The sequence below is a fragment of the Anoplophora glabripennis genome, unplaced genomic scaffold, assembly GCF_000390285.2.
Source record: "Anoplophora glabripennis isolate ALB-LARVAE unplaced genomic scaffold, Agla_2.0 scaffold5, whole genome shotgun sequence".
NCBI lineage: Eukaryota > Metazoa > Arthropoda > Insecta > Coleoptera > Cerambycidae > Anoplophora > Anoplophora glabripennis.
In genome coordinates, this window is record NW_019416525.1 from 2,125,629 (window position 1) to 2,153,437 (window position 27,809).

Consider the following 27,809-nt stretch of genomic DNA (forward strand, 5'->3'; position numbering starts at 1 on the left):
TGGAAACTTAATAGGCATGTCAAAAGTCCAGACAATTATAACAACAAATTAAACATCTGGTGACTCCTCAGCGTAAAATAAATCTGAGATATAATAGAGATAAGGTACGCAATGCTTACTAGTAAATATCAAAATACAACATTATGAATGAAGGTTGTAGTCGTGATATGTTTACATCTTGGGGCTAAAATCAAATCTTGCGAGTTCGTTAAACTTAAACGGTATTTTACCTGGGACTGGCAGATTACAATAAAAATATATAGTCGTATAATTCACATAATTCGCGGATACTTACATAGCAAAAACTTATAATTACAAAAAAAAACTTAATCACGTGATTTAGAACGAAATATCTGGAATGATGAATTTCTACACAACTTTAAGTCTGCAACCTTGGAATAGACATANCTTTGTTTTATCTTTTTCCACCCTTGGCCGGGGGTTGAACAAAAAATTACTCTCACTTATTGTTATAATATACCTTAAACTAACTCATATCAAAAATTCAGCCAAGTTGACAAAATTTCGATTTAAAGGCTTAGTTAATTGGACTACTAGTAAAAGTTAGTTTTAATATTTGTTGTAGGAGTTGAATCTTTAATTGCCAAGTCGTACGGCTAGTCGGTAGGCGGGTAACAAAACTAAACGAAAATTAATAACAATCACTACCCTAGATCCCGGCTTGCGTTTGATGCCGTAATGGGTTACGAGGACACATTTCCACGAATTTACGAACGGCGGTTACGTACGCGTTAACAGAGCATTGCCTAATCAACATTTTAATCGATACAGTTGTTCATGTATCTGGATTGCCTCACCACATATTGCCATATTTAATGACAGGCTAGAGTCAGATGAAGAGCGGTAGATATTGCGGGCGGGTCCGTGGGAAAGTAGCTGCGTACCCCTCGGCTTGAGGTCACGCGCTGACCCCACCGGAGCCCCCTACCCCGCGCTATTCACGATACAGATCCACCCGAGTGCCCTGAACTAGCGCTCCGGCTCTCTTACTAGCCCAGCGCCAGCGCTCGGGCTCTCGATAAAGATGGTCCGGCAATTTACTCGACCTCTCCTCTCCATATGCCTCTCCCGCCGCACGCCACTCGGCCAGGCCCGTTACGCTCCACTAATGATCCCAATTTTGCGACCGATTTTTTTTTTTTCCAGAACTTCGCGACACGGTCCGTAATCGTTTGTCAAATTTTTTTATGCGCGCCACTCGACCCGTCATTAACGTTTCCACAACTCTCCTTACCTACCACCGAGTTGTTTAAACTTTTTCACTCGTCTCTGGTCCGCTTTTCGAACACACCGCTTCTTACCAATAAATACCGTGTGTCTGATTTAAAGTGGCACTGGCGGTTTAAAGTGCTACGAATATGCATCAACATTAGTTTCACACATCTACTAGTGTGGCAGTAGTGGCATTAACGGCTCCAAAAGTGCTACAAATTCGCACTTCTTCTACACCAAATCAAGTCAATTGCGTCTAATTTGGTGGTCAAACAAAACGTATATTTTCTTTTTCGTCTTCTTCCTTACATTACATTCGTTTTTATTTTTCTTTTTACTGTTGTGGCATTAATGCTTCTAATAGTGCTACAAATTAACACTAACTTCAAATTTTTCTTCTACCTCGAATTTCGAAGCTCGAACGGAAAGTTTTTCTTCCGCCTTATATCCTTACTTTACTTTCGATTGTATATTTCACACATCTACTAGTGTGACATTAATAGTTCCAAAAGTGCTACAAATTCGCACAGTTTTATTTTTATTGCATTCAATTTGGGGATCAAACGAAACTATATATATTTTTTTTTCATCTTCTTCCTTACATTACATTCGTTTTTATATTTCAGGCATCTGGTAGTGTGGCATTAATGCTTCTAACAGTGCTACAAATTAACACTAACATTAATTTTTCTTCTACCTCAAATTTCGAAGCTCGAACAGAATGTTTCTCTTCGTCTTTCATCCTTACTTTTCTTTCAATTTTATATTTCACACATCTACTTGTGTGGCATTAATGGTTCCCAAAGTGCTATAAATTGACATTAACGACTTAAACGATTGTCAATTGTTTTCAAATCGATGTTCAAACAGAACGTATTTTTTCATTATTTTCCTCCTTACATTAATTCGTTTTTATACTTCTTACATCTCCAGAGTGGCATTAATACTTCTTATAGTGTTACAAACTGACATTAACTCTAACTTTTCTTCTACATCAAATTTAATCAAACTGATGCTCAAACAGAATGTGTAGTTTCTATTTCATCTTCCTTATATTACATTCGGTTTTATATTTCTTATGACCACTAGTGTGGCATTAGTGCTACAAATATTAACCTTAATTTTTCTTCTACATTAAACGATTGTCAATTGTTTCCAAATTGAGGCTCGAACAGAATGAATATTTTCTTTTCCTTCATCAATTTATTATTACAGTATATTTATATTTCATAGATGTACAAGTGTGGCATTAAAGCTTACAAATGTGCTACAAATTGGTGTAAATTTAATTTTTCTTCTACCTATCTCACACTTAATCACATGACTGTCAATTGTTTTGTTTTCAAATGAAGGCTCAAACAGAAGGTAATATTTTTTCTTTGTCTTTTCCTTACATTACATTAATTTCTAAGCTTCACATATCTACTGGTGTGGCATTAATGATTCCAAAAATGCTACAAACTGACACCGACTAATTTTTCTTCTTAATCAAATAGAATGTAATTTTTTCTTCTTCATCAGGTTTTTCCTTGGATTACATTCGTTTTTATATATGTATTTCAGGCATCCACCAGTGTGGCATTAATGATTCTCAAAGTGCTACAAACAAATCCAAATGATTGTTTTTTTTTTCAAATAGAGGCTCTACCAAAATTTGTATTTCTTCATCTTTTACATTACATTCGTTTTTATATTTCATACATCTACTAGTGTGGCATTAATGGCTCCAAAAGTGCTACAAATTATCATATCATCTTTTTTCGTTGGATTACATTCGTTTTCGTAGTCCTCGCGTCTTACAACTACGCTGAAATTGAGATATTCGCGTACTCATTTTAGAAAGTTCCGTTTTTCGCCGTAAATATCGCGCTAATTTTTCTCGGCTAAGTTGGCGCGCTTGCCGTTGCCACAACGAAGATCTTTTCCTAGACACGGCTCGCTCTGATTTGCCTATTAGGTATACGTTCGAGTTCTCTACACCACGTCGAATGGTTGGTTATACTTTCTTTTCTGATATCGAAAAGGTCGACCAAAGCAGATCATGCAATTAATGACCCTGTAGTCCACATTAAACGCTGCGGAATGGATTGGAGATGAGATTTACACGGTTAATTAACATAATTACATTTTACGCTACATTTGTTTAACGTTCGGTTGGTTAATATACGCAGTGACCCCACTTGTAACATCTCTAATCGCGCCGTTTCGCCGCGATACAATTTTTACACGTCTTTCGAGTCGTCGTTGACGATCGAACGCACTGTATACGAGCCAGATCTGCATTTTAAATGTGAAATCCTGACATTCTGGGGGAAACCAGAGTTTATTAACACAAAAACCGTTCACATTTCTTGTTAATAATTTTAAATCAAATTACTCTTTCGGATCAAAAGTGAAGCGAGATCAGTTTGCTTATTTTTGTCGCATTTCTTCATTAAGTACAACAAACTGTAGGCGAAAAATTTACAGTTATGTCGCACGACGACGTGTAATACCGTGATCATTTATTTAATCACATTGTAATTACAATCCTCAAATGTAGATCAAGCGAATAATAACTGGATGATGTGTGTACGCATACGCTTTATACCTAATTAACGATTGATTATTATTACTGAGATAATTGTATAGGCATGTGTTGCATAATAAAGATAAAAGGAACAAATGATAAATGCTGTAGACATATAAATTTATGTAATAGAGGCATGTGGGCGGGGAACAATATGATATAAATTTATACCCATATATTAAAACCTCTTTAAAGAAAGTTACTTAATACTAAAGCGATTCAAACTATCTGATTACGATGTAAAACAAATTACAACCGATTTTGCTTTTATTCGTCGAAAGCCATTGTATCTCAAATCTACCAAACTGTAACTTGTCTCACTCTGTATTATAGTCCAATTAAATAAGCCATTAAATCGAAATTTTGGTCAACTTGCCTGAATTTTTGATATGAGTTAGTTTGAGGTATATTATAACAATAAGTGACAGTAATTTTTTGTTCAACCCCCCCGTCAAGGGTGAAAAAAGATAAAACAAAGGAGTTTTTCAAGATAACTCAAAAGACGCAAGGGTTAGAAAAAAAGTTTCTTATAAAAGTTGTAATGCATACAATTCTACATAAAAATGGCATCTTGACTTTTTCTTGTACTATTAAAATTAACAGTTAGGGAGGCTAGAAGTTAAGGGAAGATTTCAGCTTAAAAAAATTATAACAAGTAGAAAAACGAATGAATTTTGTATTTTTTTTCAATCTACTCTAAAAAAAAGTAAAGAGACACGTTTTTTTTATCGGCGGAAAAATATATTTACGGGGTGAAATACATCCTCAAAGTTCAGCTGCCAAAACAGTTTTTTCAAAATTTCTGAGGTTCTAACCAATATTTTAAAATGAAACAAAATGGAAATTACTTATGATAAAAAACAAATATTTCGCAAGTGATTCCGTGTTTGGGGGTTGCTACCCTTATTTTTTATTTCAGAAAAACTATATTTTTATTTAAAAAAAATCGTACTTAAAAAGAATTAAAAATATGATTTATGTAAGCAAATTGACAAAATTAAATTGACCTGTTTCGAGGTTATCGTTAAAATTTCTGTTTAGGGGGGTGAACAACAAATTTGAAATCGCTATAACTTTCTTATTAAAAATCAAAAAATATATCTATTTCTCTGAAAAGAAAGGTTACATTTTTTAGAGTAGATAAAAAAAATACAAAATTCATTCATTTTTCTGCTTATGATTTTTTTAAATTTCTGAAATCTTCCCTTAACTTCTAGCCTCCCTAACTCTGTTAATTTTAATAATACAAGAAAAAGTAATTTTTATGTAGAATTGTATGCTTTACAACTTTTATACGACTTTTTTTCTAGCCATTACCCGTTTTGAGTTATCTTGAAAAACTCCTTTCTTTTATCTTTTTTTCACCCTTGGCCGGGGGTTGAACAATTACTGTCACTTATTGTTATAACATACCTCAAACTAACTCATATCAAAAATTCAGGCAAGTTGACCAAAATTTCGATTTAAAGGCTTATTTAATTGGACTATTACCTGGCATTATTTTAGCCATCAAATTGTGAATGACAATTTATGGGCAATTCAAAATGTTCTCTGAAATAATCGTATTTATTACAAGCAATAGCAAAGGAGGATGGCTTTAATATGTATCCAGATAAAGTAAACAAGTTAATGAATTGCCCGGCGCATTTTAAGGCAAACGTGAGTAATTAATAATAATCATTAACTTCCACTCGGAACGTAATATATAGTTTAATGCAACTGCACAAATTGCATAATATTTTAAAAATAAACACTTTTTGTTCGGCTGGAAGTCGTTAATCATCTAGCGCTTAACTTCCTAAAGCATAACGTAATCTATCTTTAAAACAATAAGCCCGTTTCAGCGAGTGCCACATTAACCGTGATGGCTATAGACGTACGGTAATGAAAATTCAAAAGCTCGTTGACATTCTGTAATTAATAATGTCTCGAAACAGAAACAAAAATCGAAACGATTTTTAGGTCACAGAGGCGAGTTTTAGGAGAAGAAAAATATAAACAACAACAAATATTTCACACTCGAAGTCCAATTAAAAAAACTAGTTACCCTGACAGCTGTCAGACACACTCGCTAGCTATTTTACGCTGTCAGTCGATCGCAACACCTTCGCATGCATAAAAATAACAGTTTTTATCCGCATCATTTATAAAGTAATGCATCGCTTATGGTTTGTTTAAACTGACATGCAAATTTTAGTGTAATTAAGGAAAATTAATGATTTCGCAACATCGGAGCGGCGTTGCATCAAGTCGCAATCATGCGAAGTAAATGGTAGAGTGGACCATTAACATGCTCGAAGGAGGCGAGAAAAACGGTTGATATTCGTTTGTCTAATGGGAGAGTTCCAAGATTCACGCAAGTTTCCAAAATAATCGAAGAAGCCTGCGGTAAGAATCCCGCCAAAACTCAAGACCCACCAAACGCAGCGGAAGGCGAAGGGAGGAAACGAGATTTTCGCCACAGTTTCGAAAATTTCCCTAAAATCCCTATTCCCAAATTCAACGCGAAGGCCACTACAGAACCCCTGCGGATCCAGCCTGAACTGTGTCGAACGTCAACTCAAGTACCCTGCAGCTTATTAATCAGGGAAAAATATTTTTTTTTTAATCCAAAACTTAAGAATTTTCACAAAAGTTTTACCATCCTTTTCGGCCGACAATGTTCGGTTTAGGCTGGACGCCCTGTACATCTATTGGACAGTGAGATGGGCAGGAGCTGGGTCCGTGTGAAAAAAATTCGAGGGCGCGTAATGCCGCCCAAAATATGAATATGAGGGGCACATATAGAAAAATAAAAACCGAACGCGATGCGGGATTGGCAATAATGTGTTGCGAACACGCAAGTGGGTAATTGTTTCATTTAAGAACTGAACCCGTGGATTTCCCACGATGGTCTTAAGACGCATCGGATAAACAGCAATTACTCTAACCGCTGAATACATAATTCTAGTAGGATGAGTAGATGTAAAAGAAGGCAAGGCAATAGCCGTTTGCAATAAGGTACCATATAATATTATATTCTAGGATGGTTACGGGAATGCGGCTAAAAATATTTATTAAATATACCCCGCGAACTTCGGCTAAACCGACGGTAATCCGTATTCCAAAAAGGAAGCAAGATACAAAAAAAATCCAAGTGACAAAAAGTTGTATTTTTAGTTGCTTAATGCGAAAAGAATTATAAAAGTTTAAAAAAAGTCAGTGGCGCACATTTCTTTTGTCAGAAAGATTGGTTAAGGTGCCTCCCGCTACGCCACTGACCTTAATAACTTTAATCTAAATTAGCCCCTTTCTACCATAAAGAACACTGCCAAATTTCAACATAATCCGCTAAAGGATTATTAAGGTTTTTACGAAAAAACGATTTTTTTTTTAAAGTTTGACACCCTGTATCTTGAAAACGAAGCATTACCGGACCTATGTTTATATAAACTTTTCGTCTCAGAATCACTTAAAGAATCGCCCCTTGAAGTTTGGCCACGTACTTAAATAACACCCCGTATACCCGTCACGTCAAGATAATAAAGCCCTAACGTTGAGCGTGTGACGTCACTACAGTGGTTTTATTTGGCAAATCGAAACAACAGAAAGCTCCGCCCGCCAACTCGAGCCAATCGCATTGGTTCCGTCGCGTTCGACCCTCCGACCTTGTTGTCCCGATATTTTTTAAACAATGTCGTTTAATAAAGTCATTATTCTTTTTTTTTATTAAAAGCACCCAAGGAATATTTCAGCGGCATTTTTTTTTTAGAACGCGAAGTGGTTAGCATACCGTCTACTACCACTTCCGGAAAATCGATTACTGTCTTTGAGTATCAAATAACAGGCCGTGCTCGGCAAACAATATGTATTTACTTCTTCTATAGCTTATGTCTGTGTATTCATAAATTCTACTACATGTTCTGTGTGAACTACTGCATATTACATCTTGATATTCGAGTCAAATTACATGACCGTACAGCGATTTCAGAATGCGCTGCCGCTATTATTACGGAAGATTTAGATTTAGAAATGGTTTTCGAGAAGGCTGGTAGTTGCATTAACTTTTTCAACGTCAACATTTTAATAACGGTTATATCTATCGAACGATTTACAGTGTGTACCGCGCCATATCGCAATAAGCTTTTCAGAAAAACCACCGGACAAAAAATCGCTTATATAAACATCAACGTAAGCTGAAATTCCAATAAGGAACACAGTCATCTAACTTCATGATAACATCTTAACCTTTGACATATCCGAAGACCCTGTATGAGAGCTAATCTCGCTTGAATTTCTACACCGTTAGTCACCACCGCGTATAGCAATCGATGATCCCGATATTACATGAATACGACTGTTATTGCATGGTGTAAGGTTAAAACTAAAAACGTAGTAACTATTCGTCACTCACCTTAGAGAATCCTATATTCGGCGTTGGTGATTGGTGCAAACCCACATCGTGGCATTTGAAAGCTGAAACAAAATTGAACATTCAATTAGAAATCGCAGCGTTTGCTAAAAGTGGCGGATGCGCTGGTGTTGCATGTCATTTGACCTTTCACCGACAGCAATTTAATTTCATGGAAAACACCCCATCCCGTCCAAACAATTTTTTCAGTTTTCTAGACTGGAGCGACAAAATTATTATCAAAAGAAGGTTAAAAACAACAGTTAAAAAGCTACTAGTGAGCATTTAACACTCTCCTGTTTACCAGTATTTAAAAACTAATGGGTTAAAAATGTAAACACCTCTGTATTAGAACGTTTCTACCAAAGAAGACAATAGATTCTTTGTTCTGATTCCTACAAACTAGCTCTAAGGGAGTTATTTACCTCATAATTGTTAATAATTGAAAGCGCCTTTCTTCAATTGTTTGACGGGATGCTAACGAGTTATGCCCAGGTACTTCACACTATTTGCCTCTCTTTCTACGTTTGTAAACATCTATAAAAACCGAACCCAAATCCAAAGGAATATAGAATCATTAATGCTGGCCGAGGCAATAATCATTACTTATAATTTATGAACAACAATAAATGTCCGATGACATCTATAATCTACATTCATCGTCGTATACATTACAGATGAAGCAACATCAAGATACTTTTTACATAACTTTTTCGGATGATACCCGAGCTGAAAATTAATTTATTCCCCACCGGACTAATTAAATCCAAACAGTCAAACAATAAGCATGTAGGCAGTACTTTATTAATGACTGGTTTTTAATTCCTCGATTAAATATATGTTAGATCTGATTATGTCGTTATTTCTATGCTTCAATACGGCATCAATCATCATTTGAGACCGGTGTGGACAAGCATTGTCAAACAGCAATACGAGTACAAAAAAAAATCCACACAAACGTGACAACGCGGTTCGTACACATCTCTTTCTGCAAGTGACAGACAGCATTCGCGGGATAATTTTTAAGGCCTGCTCACTGTGTGGCACTGTACCTTGCAACCTCGCTCCACCCAGACCACTGTCTTGAACCACCGCTGAAATTTCTCTACAGTTTCGAATGCAAATAGGTAATTAAAAAATAATTTTGCGACCAAGACCAATGGCTGTTCCACTGCCGAAATTTTTCTACAGTTTCGAATGCCAACGAGTACTTGAAAAACTGTTTTTATAATATAAGGCCAGTGTTTGATCCTGTGGATATTTCTCTACAGTTTCAAATGCAAACGAGTACTTGAAAAATTGTTTTTGCAACATAAGGCCAGTGTTTGATCCACTGTTGAAATTTCTCTACAGTTTCGGACGCAAATAAGTACTTAAAAAGTATATTTTGCGTCGCAAGACCAGTGTAGGTCCCAATGCTGAAATTTCTCTACAGTTTCGAATGCAAACGAGTACTTGAAAAACTGTTTTTACAACATAAGGCCAGTGTTTGATCCACTGCTGAAATTTCTCAACAGTTTCGAATGTAAACAAGTAACCCTTTACGTTTTCGAGTTTCTGTAAACTGAATTAATTCCTACATTGGAGAAAGCCTACTTAGTCGAGCACCACTAAGACCGCGATAATTACGCCAAAACCACAATATGCATATCACGTAACCGTTATGTAAATAAAAGAGCGCACGTTAAAATGACACTTTTAGTTCGGCCAGTATTGTCTGCGAGTCGCATTTATAATTATTCTGGCTAATTAGCCACCCACGGTTGTAGTACGAGCTTTAATTTTTGAAACCAGAGCGGTTAATCATCAGGCCGGGCTTAAGTGACCCCCGTTCAGAGGTTCATGTCTCGTCCAGTGGCGGAACTATGGAAGATTCGTGTGGGGGGAGGGGCTACGTTTTATAATTTGAATATTCGCAAAATTAGACAGTTCAATTTTGTAGGAACGCGAGTTAGTGCGAGTATAAATTGTTTATCTTACGTCATTACAGCAAAGTAATCACTCCAGCATGTTATTCCAAGATAATTATCAATTAATACACTTAAGACGTGTAATATACAGAACTAATTTGTAATAGCCTGAGCGGTAATGCTTTATTTTAAATATCTTTTAATAGCCATTAATAAAAATACTAGGAATGGTTGACTCATTGGTTAGAGTGCAACATTAAATTTCCCATAGACTTGTACATGGTAGTTAGTTTTGATTTGTAGACTTAATGTTAATCTGTGACCTTATCTGTGTATCTCATTTATGCAAAAGTTTTTCTTACATAATGCAATACTTGTTGGTACACAATATTTTTCATATTGGTAGTAATTACATACCTCAACATCATTTGTTTATAAGCAGAAAAATAATGAAATTATAATTGCAGATGTTTTTACATTCTTAACAATTATCATTTACAAACGTTCGCAGCCTATGTTTAAATCATGGCTAGTGTTATTTTGTAAATTATATGGTTTTTATATGCCAAAGATTATCCAAAGGTTGGGCGTAATATTCCTCAGCTTTTAAAATTTTACCCTTTAATCTCTATCTGCATTCTACTGGAAAAAGTGATGCGTTGGTGTCGTTAAAGTATTATATCTTTCTGCTTTATAAGTAGCAATTATCTAAAACGCAAACAATGCCGGTAATTAGCTTGTCTCGCTGCTTTTAGTTCAGCATTTCATGCATATTTGCACACAATTTAACAAATGGATTACTCCAGTCTCGGTTTCTTCTTTAATTGCTTTATCCATCAATTTTTCAGCTGGTATCTCACTACATCTATTTATGTATTTATCCAAACAGTCAACATTCTCAGTTGCGGAATAAAGCCCTGCAAAACGACACGAGAGAGAGAAAGATATATTAATTAAAGTAATTAATGATTTTTTATTCGCGGACTAACACAGCATCTCATCAAGAGACTCCTCACGATGCGTTAAATGGTACAAAATGTCACGAAAAAAAGCACATGTTTCGAATTATTTTTTGTGGACGACCGGGAATGGATAACAATAAGTTGCAATAAATCACATACGTACATCGATTCCGATGTATATGAATTTTGTCTATACATTGGAAAATAAAACGGATTCGGCCAATCTTCTGAATAGGCAGGAGAATGACAATGATAGTCCCCGTTAAATTGTCGTCTGTATCTCGGAAAGTAAACGAGATCCGGACAAACTGTGTCCATTTTCGAATTTCTCATACCCGCTTTACTACTCTTTTGAGAGGATTTCTCTTGTTTAAATTTTTGGAGTTTGGTAATCGTTTCCGTTGAATTTTCCGTTGTATCTCGAAAAGTAAACGAGATCTAAACAAACCGGAGCTATTTTTGAGCTTCTAGTACCTGATCTAGTGATGTTGGGTTCTCGAAAAGAATATTTTGCGAAAAAACAAATCATTCGACAATTTTCGAATTTTGTCTAATTTTTTACTCATGTTATGAAACATTGCAAAACTGAACATTTTTATTTGACCAGAGTACTTGTACCTGATTTCGTGTTCGAAAAAAATTATTTCCACCAGCTTTTATGGGGATTTGCTTTGTTCAATTTTTACTAGTCTTTTGAACAGCTGCAAAAATATTTTGTTTAACATTCTCAGTGATGAAACAAATAAAACAATGCAAATCGACTAATAAGAGAGATTAATTAAGGTAATTAATGATTTTATCGGTAAAGTGACACGGGGCGTCTCATCAACAGTTTTCTCACGATGCTTTTTTGAACGGTACAAAATGTCATGGAAAAAAAGGTACATGTTTCGAGTTTTTTTGTGGACAATCGAGGAGCGTATGACAATAAGTTGCATTAAATCACGTATATTCGGATGGCGGATTCGAGTATAGTGAAATTACCCATTGTTTATTGAAATTGAACTGTGGAATATTAAGTCAATCAATGTCGTTTTCGAGTCTAGTGACAAAATCGCCCATTGATTGGCCTGTCAATTAACTCTCGGCTCGACATGTATACGTGCCTGCAAACGCTTCTTATCTGATCCGTCCGTCACTGCTAAAGACGCTGAAATGTTTATGGAATCCCGAGGAATATGTCTAACTGGCGTCATCTATTCGCAATTCTCAATTGGTCTTTTTTTAATCCCCGTTTGCATTTAAATTAAACGTCCGATTCGATGTATTTATTTTCTCCGCGGATCTTCATTCCCTGCGGATATGCTTATTTACACGGCGCGCTATGTTTCCTGCTACATTCGAAAAAAGGGAATGACAAATATAAAAAACACGTTATGTTCCTTATCGGAACAAATTCGTTGTTTTCAAATCATTTCAGCTATGCAACTCTTAAATTTAATACACTGATAAAAAATGTAGAAATTCTTTTTACGATGTAGGTAGTGTTACTTTTTCGTTGTATATTAAATTTCATTAATGCTAATTTTTTAAAGTGTTTTTATTACATTTGTTATAAATGTACGAAAGAAAGTTTGAATTTACGTTAAGCTGTTGGCTCAACCAATCAGATGGATAACGTGATCACGTGGTGTTACGCTGTAAAAAATTTCACTGAAATTTAAGGTAACTTTAAGTTACCTTATACATTAAAATAACCAATGATCTAGTGTGTAATTTTACGTAAAATTTTTATGAGTGTACGAAATGATTATAGTTCCGATTTCCGATTCAATTTCAATCACAAGTTAATTAAAAATTTTAATAAATGCATTCATAATTTAATTAGTCTCGTTTTAACCGTAAATTAAACAAAAAACGACATTGTAGCTGTTTCTTTCGCATAACTGGATATTTCGAGTTAGAAAACGCAATTAATTTCATTAACCGACAAATAATCAATGCCTTTTTCTTTGAGTAGTTGGAAAACTGAAATTTTTATGATTTTGTTATTCTACAATTCTTGTCGATGAATTTTCGACTGTATCTAGAAAAGTAAGCGAGTTACGGGTAAACCGAGGTTATTTTCGAATTCTACGTCTCGGAAATGGTACAGGAGAATTTTATAGTAATTTTTCTAGACAAAAATTTTTTTGTGATTTTATGGATATACCTATATATGATCGTGTTTTTTGACGAAAATTTTTTTTTTCAAAAAAATTATGAAAAAATTTGCCTAGACCCATTTGGGGGCCTGGATTTCAAAAATGCCATCGAATTTGGAGTGGCATTTCAATTAGGGCACGTTTTTGAGGTTTCCCTATACATTTCCAATAAAATTATGAAAAAATTTGCCTAGTCCCATTTGGAGGCCTGGATTTCAAAAATGCCACCGAATTTGGAGTGGCATATCGATTAGGGCACGTTTTTGAGGTTTCCCTATACATTTTTGTTCGTATCTGGAAAAGTAAACGAGATACGGGCCAACTGGGGTCATTTTTGATTTTCTTATACCCGATTTACTGTTACCTAAAACCGGTTTGCTAAATAACGACACCTTAAAATTTCGATTAATTTTTACTAACCTTTTGAACAATTAGAAAAATAAAACTCCTTATTTGGCCAATGAAAGTTCTAAAATAAACCTTCAAGGCCTATTCGAGGGCCTAACAAGCGAAATAATAAGAACATATACAGGGTGTCTGGGGAAAACGCCGCAATCTGAGCTTAGGCTAGGTTTATTAATTACGTACCTTGCTGAAAATAATTGGCTTTCCTGACGTATACACACACTAGTGCCATAAGTTGGAGTTGCGACAGCCTCTGCCTCGTTGAAGGTGGTAAGGGTAATAATTCTCGTAAATTTGCTATTTCAGCGTTAATTAGATCTCTTCGTAACTTGCTGGCTCCCTTCGTTGACTTATTCGCATCGAACCTTAAAAAGAAACGTACTATAGAACAGAAAAAAAAAACGGAATGTTAAAAGTCGGACGATGTCTCAGTTTCCAGATCGTATACTTTTCAATCACCTTACAGGTGAATACGTTTTATATCCTACTCGTGTACGCGTTTTATTAAAAGCATAAAGACCAAAAATCTCTCGAAACGAAAAAAGTTGGATATTCTACTTGTATTATACGGATTTAAACTATTCCCAGAATAATTTTAGGTAGGTATATTAAATAAATCCTTTTTTTGCAGCAAAAAGGTAATATACACGACTTAATTCAATTACGGACATCAACCATACCGTGCGGGAAAAAATAATGAACCATAGCAAATATTTCTAACTACAATCTGATGCCAGATCTTCACATAAAGCGTTGTTTGTTTTGTAATTTTTCTTAGAAGGTACTGTTCTATTGCGTAAATAAAGCACTATAAGGAATGCAACTATTCCTAGCACATAAATCCATTTGATCATGTTCATTTTTTATCGTGTTTCGTAGATTACCAACTTGCGATAACAACTGTCGATTTGTTTGAATAAATATCCGATTATATTTCTGAAATAGGTAGAGATATTAAAATCGATTCTCAACTTTTCAGAGCCAAGTTGGACGAAGTCGAAATGGAATTGTGAAAGGCAACTTTAAATTTTCTAATATACAGGGTGTCCCGCGTTATAATATCAATGAACGTTTCTACATAATTTAATGTACACATCTCAACAACCTTGCCATGTAATGAAAACTGATACTAAATTTGCCGAAATATCCATTAATCATCGCAGAAGAAATATTAATCATTATTAAATATTTGGCAATTAACGTGTATTAGTTTTAGTAATTACATCCACTTAAATTGAAAGGATATCGGCTATTTCATAACGAATCTGAAATAATATCGAATTCAAGATGCGATTATTATGTCATTCCCTTTTCTTGCATAAATTTAGTCGTTTTTTTTCTTTATTGAGATCAAATTTTAAGATAAATCTTGCATTTAGTTCTCTTTTATAAAGCTTATCCTGGTACCTCCTATGGAGTCTGGAATTTTTCAAGGTAGTACTGATCAAACCAACACATAACAACGTAGAAAAAATCATCTAGTTGTTTTACTTCGACGATTCAGTAACAGGATATAAGATACAAGTGTAATTTTTAATAAAGTTTTGATTGAAATGGAATCCGACTTCAAGATTATCCTTAATTTTCCATAATTATTTCGGACAGTTGATTTATTATTCACCAGTCGTAAAAAAGTATTAATCTAATAAACTAGTTTAAACAAGCCGAAGTTTCCCCAAGTTTTTTCTACACGTGACGTGAAAATTGCTCTTAAATACAGATCAGCACGTGATAAATAATTCGACGGCATTTTTTAATTATCTTAAGTGGTGTATATATGAACAGAACACCGCGGTACCAAGGTGTGTGGTGTTTTTTTTTGGGGAAACAAAATTATTTCAAATTATCACTATAATTACTGAAGCTAATTAAAAAATAATTTATTACGTACGTACTCCTATACGGCGTGAAAAAAATTACCCGTCAAGGACTCACCCACGGCCCTGAGTTCGAGATTTATATCGACTAATGAAAATTTAAGGTATTATTCTCGGTTCGACCAAAAAGGAAATAAAAATCGCGCCTACGGCGACGATTACTTAGCAAATAGGCTTGTGGTTAAGCCTGACATAATGAGGGTACGTGCGCGCTGTTTTTACACTACACAAAAACGCTTCAAAGCATCCCATATTCCAGGAAACGCTTAAGATAAGTGACAATGTATATACATACGCGTATATACAGCGTTGCCTCCCAACAAGCGTTCATAAAGGTACTGCGGCAAGAATCTTGCATGAAACTAGTTTTTTGAAAATATCAGTTATACGGAGTGTTCTGGAAAAAGGCAACATAAATTCGGGAGTCGATAGAATATAAGAAACGATTTTTTCCTTGAAAACAACTTTTTATTTTTTATGTTGTATCAGTATTGAAATCATGTTTGAAAAACAAATTTGAAAATCCTCAGAAAAATTAAACTCGCAAGCTCGATTAGTTAACTGTGTCTATTACAGTGAAACCTCGATAATCCGAATGCCAGTAATCCGAACCTCTCACTAGTCCGAACGACCTAAAACCCGAATTACCTTCGGTTCCGCTAAGTTCGGATTATCGAGGTTCTGCTGTATGATTTTCAAGAATCTTTAATTCGCCAACTACAAAACGTTTTAAAAAAGAAAAAAAAATGGATTTAGCAGCGGTGGGGACTCGAGGGTTTCGAGAAGGCAATTTCAGCGAGTGCTTAAGTCGATAATTTCTGTTGTACAAGCCTCGCCGCGCATAGCCAACTATATGCTAATACTAGTATTATTAACTAAATGCTGGCTCTTTGTATGTACCATCCATAATTAATTACATGGACTGAAGAAGCACAGGCGATAAGCAGGGGCCGGGTGGGATAGTTTACATTTACATATACTGATACATAAGTAGTATCCAACAAATAAATAAAGGCTGTTAAGGTTGTCGGCGGTGCATGTGTTTATTTAAAGGAGCGAAAACGGATTGGCATTGTGGGTTTTCGTGACTTGGGAGCCCGTTAAGCTAGGTGTTCGTATTTGTAACGGTAGGCTGTGTTTGTCTTGGTGAACATGTGGCCAATCCTTAATAAATCCCCTTGTTAATTACTGGAACCGTGTATCTTAACTCCACATGTTCGTAATTATGTTCTACCTATGCCATGATGTCCCCCTGCTTTCAGCTCGCGGGCGATACCGTTCGGCCCCGTAAAAATCCACGGCGAACACGTTTTTCACAACCTATCTCAGCCCCGCTTCAAGCTCTAAGTGACCTATAAATTTACTTTAGATTATAAATTAACCACTTTAACGTGCCGCTGACTCACTTTTTCTTTTTCCTTGGCTGTTGCGCCTTTCTTACCAACTTTTTTACCGTCCTCAACCCGTAATAAGCCATCATCCGCTAATATCGGCCGTAATACACCTTAAATGAATCCCTCTATCCGCAGTAACAATCATAGCGACGTTTCCAATATTACAACACTACCGCCTGCGTTTTTGAAAATCCAAAGGCAAGCCAAATCCGTTTCGTTTGTTTTTAACAGACTTTCGAATTTTTTAATTTTCACTGATCCTTAAATTTGTTGTAAAAAAAATATTTGGCCGCTGAAAATTTTGAAAAAATCGTCCAAGACCGATTCGAGGGCCTAGATTCGGAAAATTGTTTCGTTTAATTTTTTTACCAAGCTTTTGAATACTTGGAAAAATATATTTTTTTAACATCTGCAGTTGCGAAATGAAACAGAAAATAACGAGTAAAATAAAATACCTTAGTGGCAACTATAATTGTTTATTTAATGCCCGTTCCATTGGATTTCGGCGGGAAAGTACTATTTTCGATACATTTTGATTATTTTATAGTTAATTATGCGGTTTTAATTCGTATAATGAAAAAACATTTTTTGGGGCCCCACTGCAAGTACGGCTCTGTTTGGCGGGTACTGTGTGTCGGGTAGCTTCAGCTTCATGCAGATAGCTGTATTGTTAATATCAAAATATTTCATTCCAACTGTATCGCGGAAAAGGCTTCAGTCTAACAATATGCCATTGTCTATTCTGTGATTGCTAGGGCAATCGATTAATCATTTGCTCTAAAAATAAACAATCGTAACTAAATTAATGTTTCCTTCTCAATAATTGATGAGTAAATAAAAATATTAAGATCCTCAAATCAGTATTAAAAATAACAAAAATACTGTATTTTTTTGTATTTGAAGATACAAGAAGAGTAGGGTACTACAACTTTCGTATATGGCAAGTTGAATCATTTCAGGCATATTTTTTTCTATAATTGCTACATATTCTTTCCTAATTGTGTATGTTTATTACATTAATATTATTTTAGACCAAATATTCTCACGGACAAGTCTGCGAGAGGTATGTATTACAATTTCTTAATTGTATAGCCTGAGGATACTCGCTCTATGCTATCATTAATAATACCGAAATTTTACTTCTCATATATCATTTCTGTGTCGTATTTTGGACTAAAACAAAGTAATCGGTGTGTGTGTAGATGAAATCTACCACGCATTTTCAATATTTTCCAATGACATTAGATTTGAAAGGAAAAATTAAACTATGTTCTGAATTTTAAATATATTTTTCAACTACGACCTACTTACAAAGCTATTTTTGCTCTGTAATTCAAAACTAACGAAATAATAACGACCGCAAATAATAGAGTTGAAATTTCATTGACGGCGATATGAAAATGTGAAATATATTGTGAAATGGCACACAAAGAATAAAAAATATCTTTTACAAACAACAAAAGAACCGTGGACCCGTTGCTATATTTTTATTGACAATTATAAATAACAGATCCTTTATACTGTTCGCTGTTATTACAAATCAAGATCACACAAAGTATTCTCTGTCGATGGCAAATCGGAGACCGCTTTATTGTAAGTACATAAAATCGTATCCTCTGATTTATTACTATTATAATTGTAGACATTTCGACATATAAATCATTATTGGGTACGGGCAAGACGCAATTTTGTAACTAGCTTTAGTAATACCTACCTCTAAGGTTATTAGGATCGTAATGATAGTTTATTTTCAATTTATACAAAACGTCGCATTCTTTTCCTTCATTTTTTTTTCTTTTTGGAACCATCTAAAGGTAGAAAATGAGTAGTGAAATTAAAAACAAACAGTACTCCCCTGAACAAACTCATCTCTTACCTTCGTCTATTAATACTCAGTTACGTTACTGCAAAAATTATACTTAATTATTTATGAATAATATAAATTAACAAGAAACAATGCGATTATAATTCTTGGATAATAAGGAGGGGTATATGAAACACCGCCTCCTAGAAATGCTAGCCAAGGTTCGATTTTAATAGGCCGGCCCATAAACAAACTACTTTTATATTTACGTTAAAAATTATTGTACCTTATAGTTTATGGTTGCATTATATTCCACAACTAGGCCACCTGTTTGAAAACAAATTGATTTACTATTTTCTGTTCATTATTCTCATCAGATGTAAGTACTAATTTCATCATAAAATCTAACCAGCGGATAACAATGGGAAAACCTATTTTAATTTGACAACCTCAGAATAACTACGTATTGTTGTTTTGAAATGTTGTGGTTAAAGTATACACTTTTTTAAACGATCAAAGTAATATTGATTTTTTAACATTTTGTATAGTCACAATTTTAACAATCTAAGAGTTGCACTGAACAGCATCAGCCATTACTGTGCGCGCATAGTATGATCTGTAACCGCGCATTATTACGCGCTTTTTTTTTTCGAGATAAAGGACGTAACAGATGATTTGACGAGACACCAAACCTCAAAAAAGTTATCATGAAATGTCACAAGGAGAAAAAGCAGATTATCAAAAACTAACAACACACGTATTTAGTACCCTCGAAAATTTACTTATACTAAAGGAATGAAATACATTGGTTAAAATTTTATTCCGAAAAATCATTTTTGACCGCCTGTATCTCAAAAATAAACGATTTGTAGTATTTTTTCACCCCCTAAATTTTTTACACCCATTTCCGCCAACACCCAGTATATTTTTCCCCACACAATATTTAAAAAAAAATAATGAATATAATATACATTTACTGTGATAATTAAGAAGGTATATCGGGGTCTGAGGGAAGTGAGGAGCGCAGGGGGGGGGGTCCTATGCTTTTCTTATGGGACTAAAACCCGCTGCCAATTTGAAAAAATTAAATTCTATTGCGATAAACATTATCTATATAGCAAAGAAATCTACTCATATGCACATAGCATACATATCGACTAATTAACAACATAAAAATATCATATTTAAGTAGTTTTAAATTATATTTAATGAACGCATAAAGACTATGTAGATGTGGCAACAGCGCTAATAATTGACTAGCAGTTGTACACACTGCGTCAAATTCGGGTAAAGATGCGTACGCGTTCAAAAATGTATTGTGTGTAAACTATGTACAATATAATTATTATATATAGCAAATATATCGTATTATCCTAGCGAAAATTTGTATCCGTTATTTAAAATCCGTAAATCATGTGAACTGGTTAAAACAACGAGAATTATGTTAATTTAGTTATAAAGAAATGAAATGACACTCGCGCCCATCTCTCGTCCAAGTCAAAGAAAATGTTGGATGCAATTTTGAAGGTTCTGTGATAGAAATTACATTATTACTCACTGTTCGTGTTTTTCATCTCTATTTTAGTAATGTTACAAAAGTTTTGCAACTATAACTAATTTTTTAGGTATAAAGTTTGCTGAGAAATATTTACGTTCCTTTATTATTCCGTACAAATGCTTTTATCTCAAGTATTACTAATTATATTAATCAAGTAAAGGTAAACTTTATGTAACCCTAAATATTGCTGTTGTGGATAATTTATTGTTGATAACAATGTACATGGGATTTAGGAAAAATGTATATGTTTGAAATCAATTTCGTTTTTATCAAGTCTTTCAAATGTATTCCCTCCTTGCCGGTCAGCTGATTGCGACGTTGCCACATTAATCCTCAAGTCGGACAGAAATGCAATTATTGGTTTCTGTTTCTAATTAATTCAGCTGTACTATTATTAACTTACATTAGTTTTACATCAAAAATAAGATAATACTGTGTACTATCTATGGAAAAGTTTTGTTTCACAATTTCTGCATTTTTTTCTCAGTTATGAGCAAAAAAGCGTCGCACCGTCCATCTTCGCCATATAAACCTATGTTAAAATGAACAACTTTCAACAACAATATCTGGAAATCTAGATTCAAAAAGAATTTCAAAAAAATATGACGCACAGAGGGAGCACTGGCTAATACGCTATATAAATTTCAAGTACATCTGTGCATTTGAGTAAACCCGATATACCTCCTTAAGATACCAATTGAATACATTGAATTATGACAATTTTGTACCTAAATTTATTTAATGAAAGGGGCTTGAATTTCGAAAGTTTGCTAAATATCAAGAAATCCAATACACACGTGGCGCCTGATCCTTTCTTATATATTTAGCATGGATTAAATCTAAGTCTGGAGGAGCTATATTTAAAGCTTATTTATAGATTTGACTGTTTACGTTTCAGTATCCTATAACTGAAAAGTGTATCCCAAAATATAACGTGAAATTCGACTTAAATTCAAGATTATTATATTACAAAGGACAGAAACAGTAAATGGCCAAAACTGAGAGGTGATTTAAAATGTCACTAAAAAAATATTAGACGCGGTCGAAGGGAGCGAATTTCAGGATGCCTGACGCTGGCTGAAGGCGAGCTTTTCCAGCCGGGACGGCCAGCGCCGTGGGTTCTCGATATAAATATCATTTAAGCATCTCGAATGCAAACTAGGTAAGGAAATAGCCGAGGCAGTCTTACCGGCCGCGGCGTTCTCGGCAAGGCAGGAGGCCGTACCGGGCGAGCCCAGCCGTTGCAGGCGACGCTGCAGCACATGCCGACCGCTCGCTTTGTTACTCCCCCGCTCGAGATCCGTAACAGCGCATAGCGCACTGCGCACACTAGGTCACTACACGCGCCCACCTCTTCGCTTTTATTGTAATTGCCATTAGAAGAGCAAAGAGCACTCCGTCGGAATAACTCGGTGCCGTATCAAATCCGTATTATAATTGTAACGGAGTTACGCAATGCCCTGCGACTCCTCCATTTATGATAATGGGGTGTTTTGTAACTTTTCAAATGCATTTTTTTTCGTTTTGAACTCTTTTAAATCCTACAAATATTAAAATAAGCGTTGTGAGGCCGCTAAGCGAAAAATTTTTACTCTAGCGCTAAATACAGTCATTTTTGGGAATGTTTTAGTCTATCACAGTGGCAACATGAGCGCGCCAGCATCGCTGCGTTCGCATTTATATGAACAATTCCTCCAGAGTTGCCAGATTCATCCACCAAACTGACAGATATAAACAAGGCTAGTAGATAGAACTTCTTATAAACAATTTATTTCAGATGTGGGTACACATGTTCGCAAGTGACCCATTTTTAAGTACGTCAAGAGCGCCAGCGAGACGCCGTCCGGACGCACCACAGGGTTCCCGGAAGACGACCCCGGCAGAGTGGCGCCAAGGACGAGGGACTTCTGCCAGCGACTACCAAGCTACCTACGACCGACTCCACACACAGGGACTCTCCAACGAACACTCACCCCGTCAACACGTCTTTTTCTATACAACTTAGTTTTCAATAAAATACTTTATTATTACCTTTGAGAGAGCGTTTTATTCTTGCTGTACAGCGAAAGAAACCCTCACAGACAAACTTGGTTAGATCTTTGACATGAAGCAACCACCAAAACTGAACCATTCCTTGATACTGTACTTAGAGAATGTCACACTTATGGCTTTTCTAAGAACGCAAAAAGAATGTGCAATATCAAATGGAAGGCAACATTCCATACATACCATACCAAAATAGAACCGTTCCTTAATGCTGCGCTTAAATAATGTCAAACTTAAGGCTTGAGACACACATCTTCCTATTGGTTTGAAGGCAGTAATTCTTGAATTGGACAAAAAAATTCCAAAGGGTCATTGACATCAATTTGGAAGAGCTTTTTGGAAGGGAAATGAATCAGCAAGTACTAAATCTGAACCGCTCTTGGAAAAGCATTTTGGGGAGAAAATGAACAACCAAGTGCCAACACTGAACCTTATTATTCCAATTAAATAATCTTAATCCTAAGAATCCTAAGACTTTCAAATACTACACAGTTCACTACACCAGTCTGTTTTGGAAACTTTGTTCCAAAGTACCAGACTTGAACCATTTCCTTAAAGAATGTCAAACGCAAGGTATGTCACTTATGTCAGTGTCAAAAAAGTTTCTTAAATGGCCATTAACACCAAAACATCAATTTGGAAGTTCTTTTTGAAAAATAGAAAATTGTACCATTTGAAGGATGTAATTGTGAATTGACCAAAGCAACAGCAACGAGATACATCAAAATTAAAAGTCGCCAGTTTAAATTGGCGGTCCAGAACCTGCCACAAAAAATTGGTGTTCATGTAACAAAAATAACAAACAGTTAGTAGTCTACATCTTTCAAAAACACATTTTCTCTCGTATATACCTAAGTAACATATCACCAAGAAATGAAATATAACCATTCTAAATCACTGACAAAATATAAAGTTGGACATTAATTCTATTTCAAATGACGTTAATATGGTTACTGGACCGTGACAGTTCCGATATATGTCTATAATTATTTTCTTATCTCAGTAATTTCGCACTATTAGATTAATAAAATCAAACAATAAATCATATTACCCATAACATTACATTTCAATGAAAAGAAACAGAGATCCCAGATCTTTTTTTTTTCATAGGTTACTCCTCAATCTACCCCCACCCCCCACCGAAAGAGTGGGTCTTGCGTTTACGGACGTAATTACTAGAATTATGTAATGAACTTTGCCGGGGATTATGTTTTAGAAAAGGGCATCGATGTGAAAAACCTCAATTATATAGGTACGTACTATGCAAAATAGCGGTGTACAATTTTAAACGACCATATACGTAATAGAGACGACTATAAGTAAACGGTGTTCCCGTTATCCAATGGCAAATTTATCGGTTGAAGCAAAAGTCTTAAGTAGGAAGCCAATTGATTTTTCGCTCGATCAAGAAAATTACGGATGCACTGACCTGTCTACGATAATATTTTATCCGAAAAAGCTAGTTATAATTTTATGAGGTGTATTGGAAAAGTTGGACCCCCCCCCCCTTTTCGTGTCGCTTGTCGTACCAACGACGGTCGGGAGAATGGTTGAGAAATATTAACGAAGAAAAAAAAAATTCTCGTCATTAACATGTCATCCATTCGCATACATTTGTAAGAAGTTAAACGACTTACAAGCCGTTCAATACATCACAGAACTAAAAAGGATTATTATTGTGTGTTTCTACGCGACCTTATCTGTCATAGATTTTATCTAAACAAATCTATTTTAGGACAATTCCAATCTGTTGAATTGCCATATCAAAACATAGGCGTACTGCACCAATAGATATTTTATATTTAATGCTTTGTACGTAAGAGAAATATTTTAACTACGCTGAAGATTACCCTTACTTCTGTACTAAAGGGTCCCATACACGTGCAACATTCTACCTCGTCGTTTATATAATGTTTATCACTTAAACATGTTTACATTCTGTCAAAAAAGTAACTGGAATTTGTCAATAAAACGCAATATATTCAACTAATCATCAAAATTTATTTTGTCCCCTTCAAAGTAGACTCCATTTGAATCCCAACGAATAACCCTGTCGCCAAAGCACTTTTTAAACACATATTCCGGTATGGGCTTCAACTCCTTCAACGATTTTCATTTTATAGCTTCTATCGACTCGAAACTTGAAAATTCATGATGGTGTTAAGTCCAAGAATTGTCCTTTGTTGAATCTGATCTTTTGCGGCGGATACTCTCTCTCAAACGCCTCATGACGCCCAGATAATATTCTTCGTCGACTGTTTATCAATCCAGAAGGAATTCTGTGCGGGCAACACCACGATTATCGAAGAAAACAGTCAACATGGCTTTGATTTTTGACCGACCTTGACGTGATTTTTTTGGTTTCGGCTCATTAGAAAAGCGCCTTTTCGAAGCTCGTAAACCGTTACGATGCATTGCATGAATGTAGAATCCGAATTAGCTCGGTCCAGCATGTGTCTTCATGCTCTTTTTGAAGAAAGTTCTTTTGGAATCAGCCTTGCCAAAACATCAACTAAAATGGTGCGAACTGATTCGTGAGATATGTTTAGTTCATATGCCAGCTCTCTTAAACTACAACCACGATTTGCAAGCACCGTTTCCTTCACTTTATCGATGTTTTCTTCAGTTCAAGACGTTGGCGGACGACCAGAAAGTGGCAAATCGTCAACCATTTCTCGACCATGTTCGAATGCTTTCGACTTGAGTTTTCGATAAAACTGAATTCGTACGTACGTCTTTCCAGACATTTTCTAAGATTTCAGGCAAAAAAGACATTTAGATCGACCTTACGCGGAATTTTTAAATGGCCAATCCCAGACACATTTTTGACAGAATGTATATTAAGAAGCAATCAATAAATAATCCTTAACAACGTAAAACCTAAGAGAATCCTTTATATAAATAATTTTTTTCACCACTGTACAACTACACCAAGCAAGACATCTCTATCAACGTATTAATTCCGATGGTTCTATTTTACACGACAAAAAATTAACATGCCGACTTGATTTATTTGATATTTATATATATTGACATCCAGTATCTGAGATACTCCGCTAATATTCGTAATAAGTTGACGGGAGAGCATTTAAATGAGTTTAATGTAATGACGACTTTACCACGCCGGATTTTTGAGATTTTCTAAATTCCAACAAAGCTAAGCGATTGGCTAAAAAATGTCGACACTCATTAGCGTAGGTACAGGAATTTTGCAATTATGTCGTCTGTAGAACACTGAATATTTAACACTCTTTCGAATATATATGTAGCCGTTTATAAGTGAGTTTTAACCAAACCTTCGGTTCTTAAAGTATACAGGGCGCTATAAAGTTAGCTGCTAAAAGCAAGGAATAAATTAATTAGTCTAATTTCCAAATAACTTTGCACGAAACCAGAATTTATATCGAGTTGCTGTACGCGCCATACTGTATTAAATAGTTGAAATAGCGAAATTCTCTAAAAGAACTTATAAGAAATGAAGATATCTTTTTAGAAACGAAACAATGTGTTCGGATAATTCGCATTTCTGGATACGCGCAGCTACAATTTAACCGTGGTGGAAATGTATAAATCACCTCTTGGTATGTACCATACTGCATTATGGAGCATGACTGGTTAAATGCTATTGAATTGTTGCCGTTCACACATACCATTAACATATTAGAATATTCATCATCCGCAGCTACGAAGTTTCTGCTTAACTTTAAATAAAAAAAAATGCGTTACTCATTTTTTTTTTCATTTTTTATTAAAACGAACACCCGGTATGTAAGACAATGTTGCACTATGACTACAACCTTTCAAGGGACTGAATAATATTAATACTTAGACAAAATATTCTGGCTTTCATATTTTCTTCTCACGCGTATTTTAGATAAGGCTTACCCTTACTAAAAAAAGTAAAAAGTGAAAGCTCCAGTGTTACTTTGTATGAACTTTGCCCTCATACAGTTAGTTTCTACCAATAAATCGTTTGACAGAACTTTTTGTTGGTGTTATACAAAATGTCAATCACTTGCTATAAACGTGGGTTTATTATTTTATCGGGATTCGCAAAAATAAATTCAACAAAAACGACGAGCAAGTGCAACCGACATAATGCCATATTTTATTGCGGATCGTGCAAATTACATATAACTTTACATCTTTATCTGGTGGTAGATAAATTTTATGTTTAGCTTCTGATAATAAATAATGATGACCATTAAAATTAAATAACACTGGCAATAAAACATGTTAGAAATACACTTGCTCTGATAATTCGTTGTATCCAACAAACGCCCATATATCAACTTTGGAAATTGTTTAGGTGTAATTTAAACAGCATTTGATTTCTGAGCAATTTTTGGTTTCCGACGCATGCAATCGCCAATAGATGGCCTCGGTGGAAATACCTATTTGTGAAAAGTCCTATTTACTTTGGAAACAACCGTTCTTATTGGAGTGCAGCACGCGGACAAAAATAAAGCTCATAAAAATAACAACAGCGTTTTTTTTATTCAATCAGTAACACGAGAAAGTTTCCCGAACTGATACTGAGAATCATTTCATTCAACATGGAATTGATTAAAATAATTTTGTTGAATCACAGTCTCTAATAAATCTCGACGCACCCACACCGTTATAGTTCTGTAATTTAAAATACAATTACTTTATTTTTAATGTTCCTACTGATTATTACTCCACTGGCCAACGTTGTAAATAACACAGTTTTATTTGCGGAACGGATATAGCCCGAATATATCAATATTTGCAGATAAATATTGTTCTCTATTGTTTAGAGAAAAGGTACAAAATGTGTTGTATGAAAAAAATAAGTAATTATAAATATTCCGATAATTTTAATTCGTTAAATTAAAAACTTGTTAGATTTTTACCACAACTTCTTTATAAACAATTAAACAATACGGAAAATTACGAGATAATCGGTAATTATAGAACTGCAATTCAAGTTTGAAGATGCGAGATATGTTATTTAAATTTTAATAAAAACCGATTGTGAATAAGTCAGATTTTTTTTATACCTCTGCATATTTTAACGTTACTGTATTTTGTTGAATTTTTACACATTACACAAGGTTTCTAACTGTAAATTTTTAACAAAATCTAGTCACCGATCAACCGCACAGCCATTTTTAAAAGATTTAACGCTTATCGATACATATAAATAAAAAATAAAATGCTTATTCAGACAATTTAATTATACGTTTACGGAATTTAATTACAGTTTTGTGTATCTTCACGGATGATTTTGTACGGCTGTCACATTCACACAAACTATTTACGCGTTCTGCACTTTTTTCCTTAACGCCGTTCAGATAGGTAATGGTTCAAAATTACTTACTCTTCGGTAGTCTTTAATGAGAAATTATGTTATATGCGAAAAATTTGCTAATTAGTTATCGGTTATTTTGTCGAGTAAACAGTAAAACAAAGCCGGCTAACTTTTTCTAACTTGTCTATAAATTTCTGCAAAATAAAAAAAAATGGTAAGTATCAAAAGTGTTTTTATAACAT

At 34.8% G+C, this 27,809-nt stretch overlaps 1 protein-coding gene across 1 annotated transcript in view; it reads right to left on the reverse strand.

Moving 5' to 3' along the window:
• Positions 1–27,809, reverse strand: part of LOC108907339 (neuronal PAS domain-containing protein 4) — a 53,825-nt gene that overhangs the window by 24,540 nt on the left and 1,476 nt on the right. Inside the window, exons 2-3 of the mRNA XM_023454855.1 lie at positions 13,797–13,978; positions 8,196–8,257 (exon numbers count right to left, since the gene is read on the reverse strand). Coding sequence (XP_023310623.1) covers positions 8,196–8,257; positions 13,797–13,978 — 244 coding nt within the window. The remainder of the gene's footprint in view (positions 1–8,195; positions 8,258–13,796; positions 13,979–27,809) is intronic.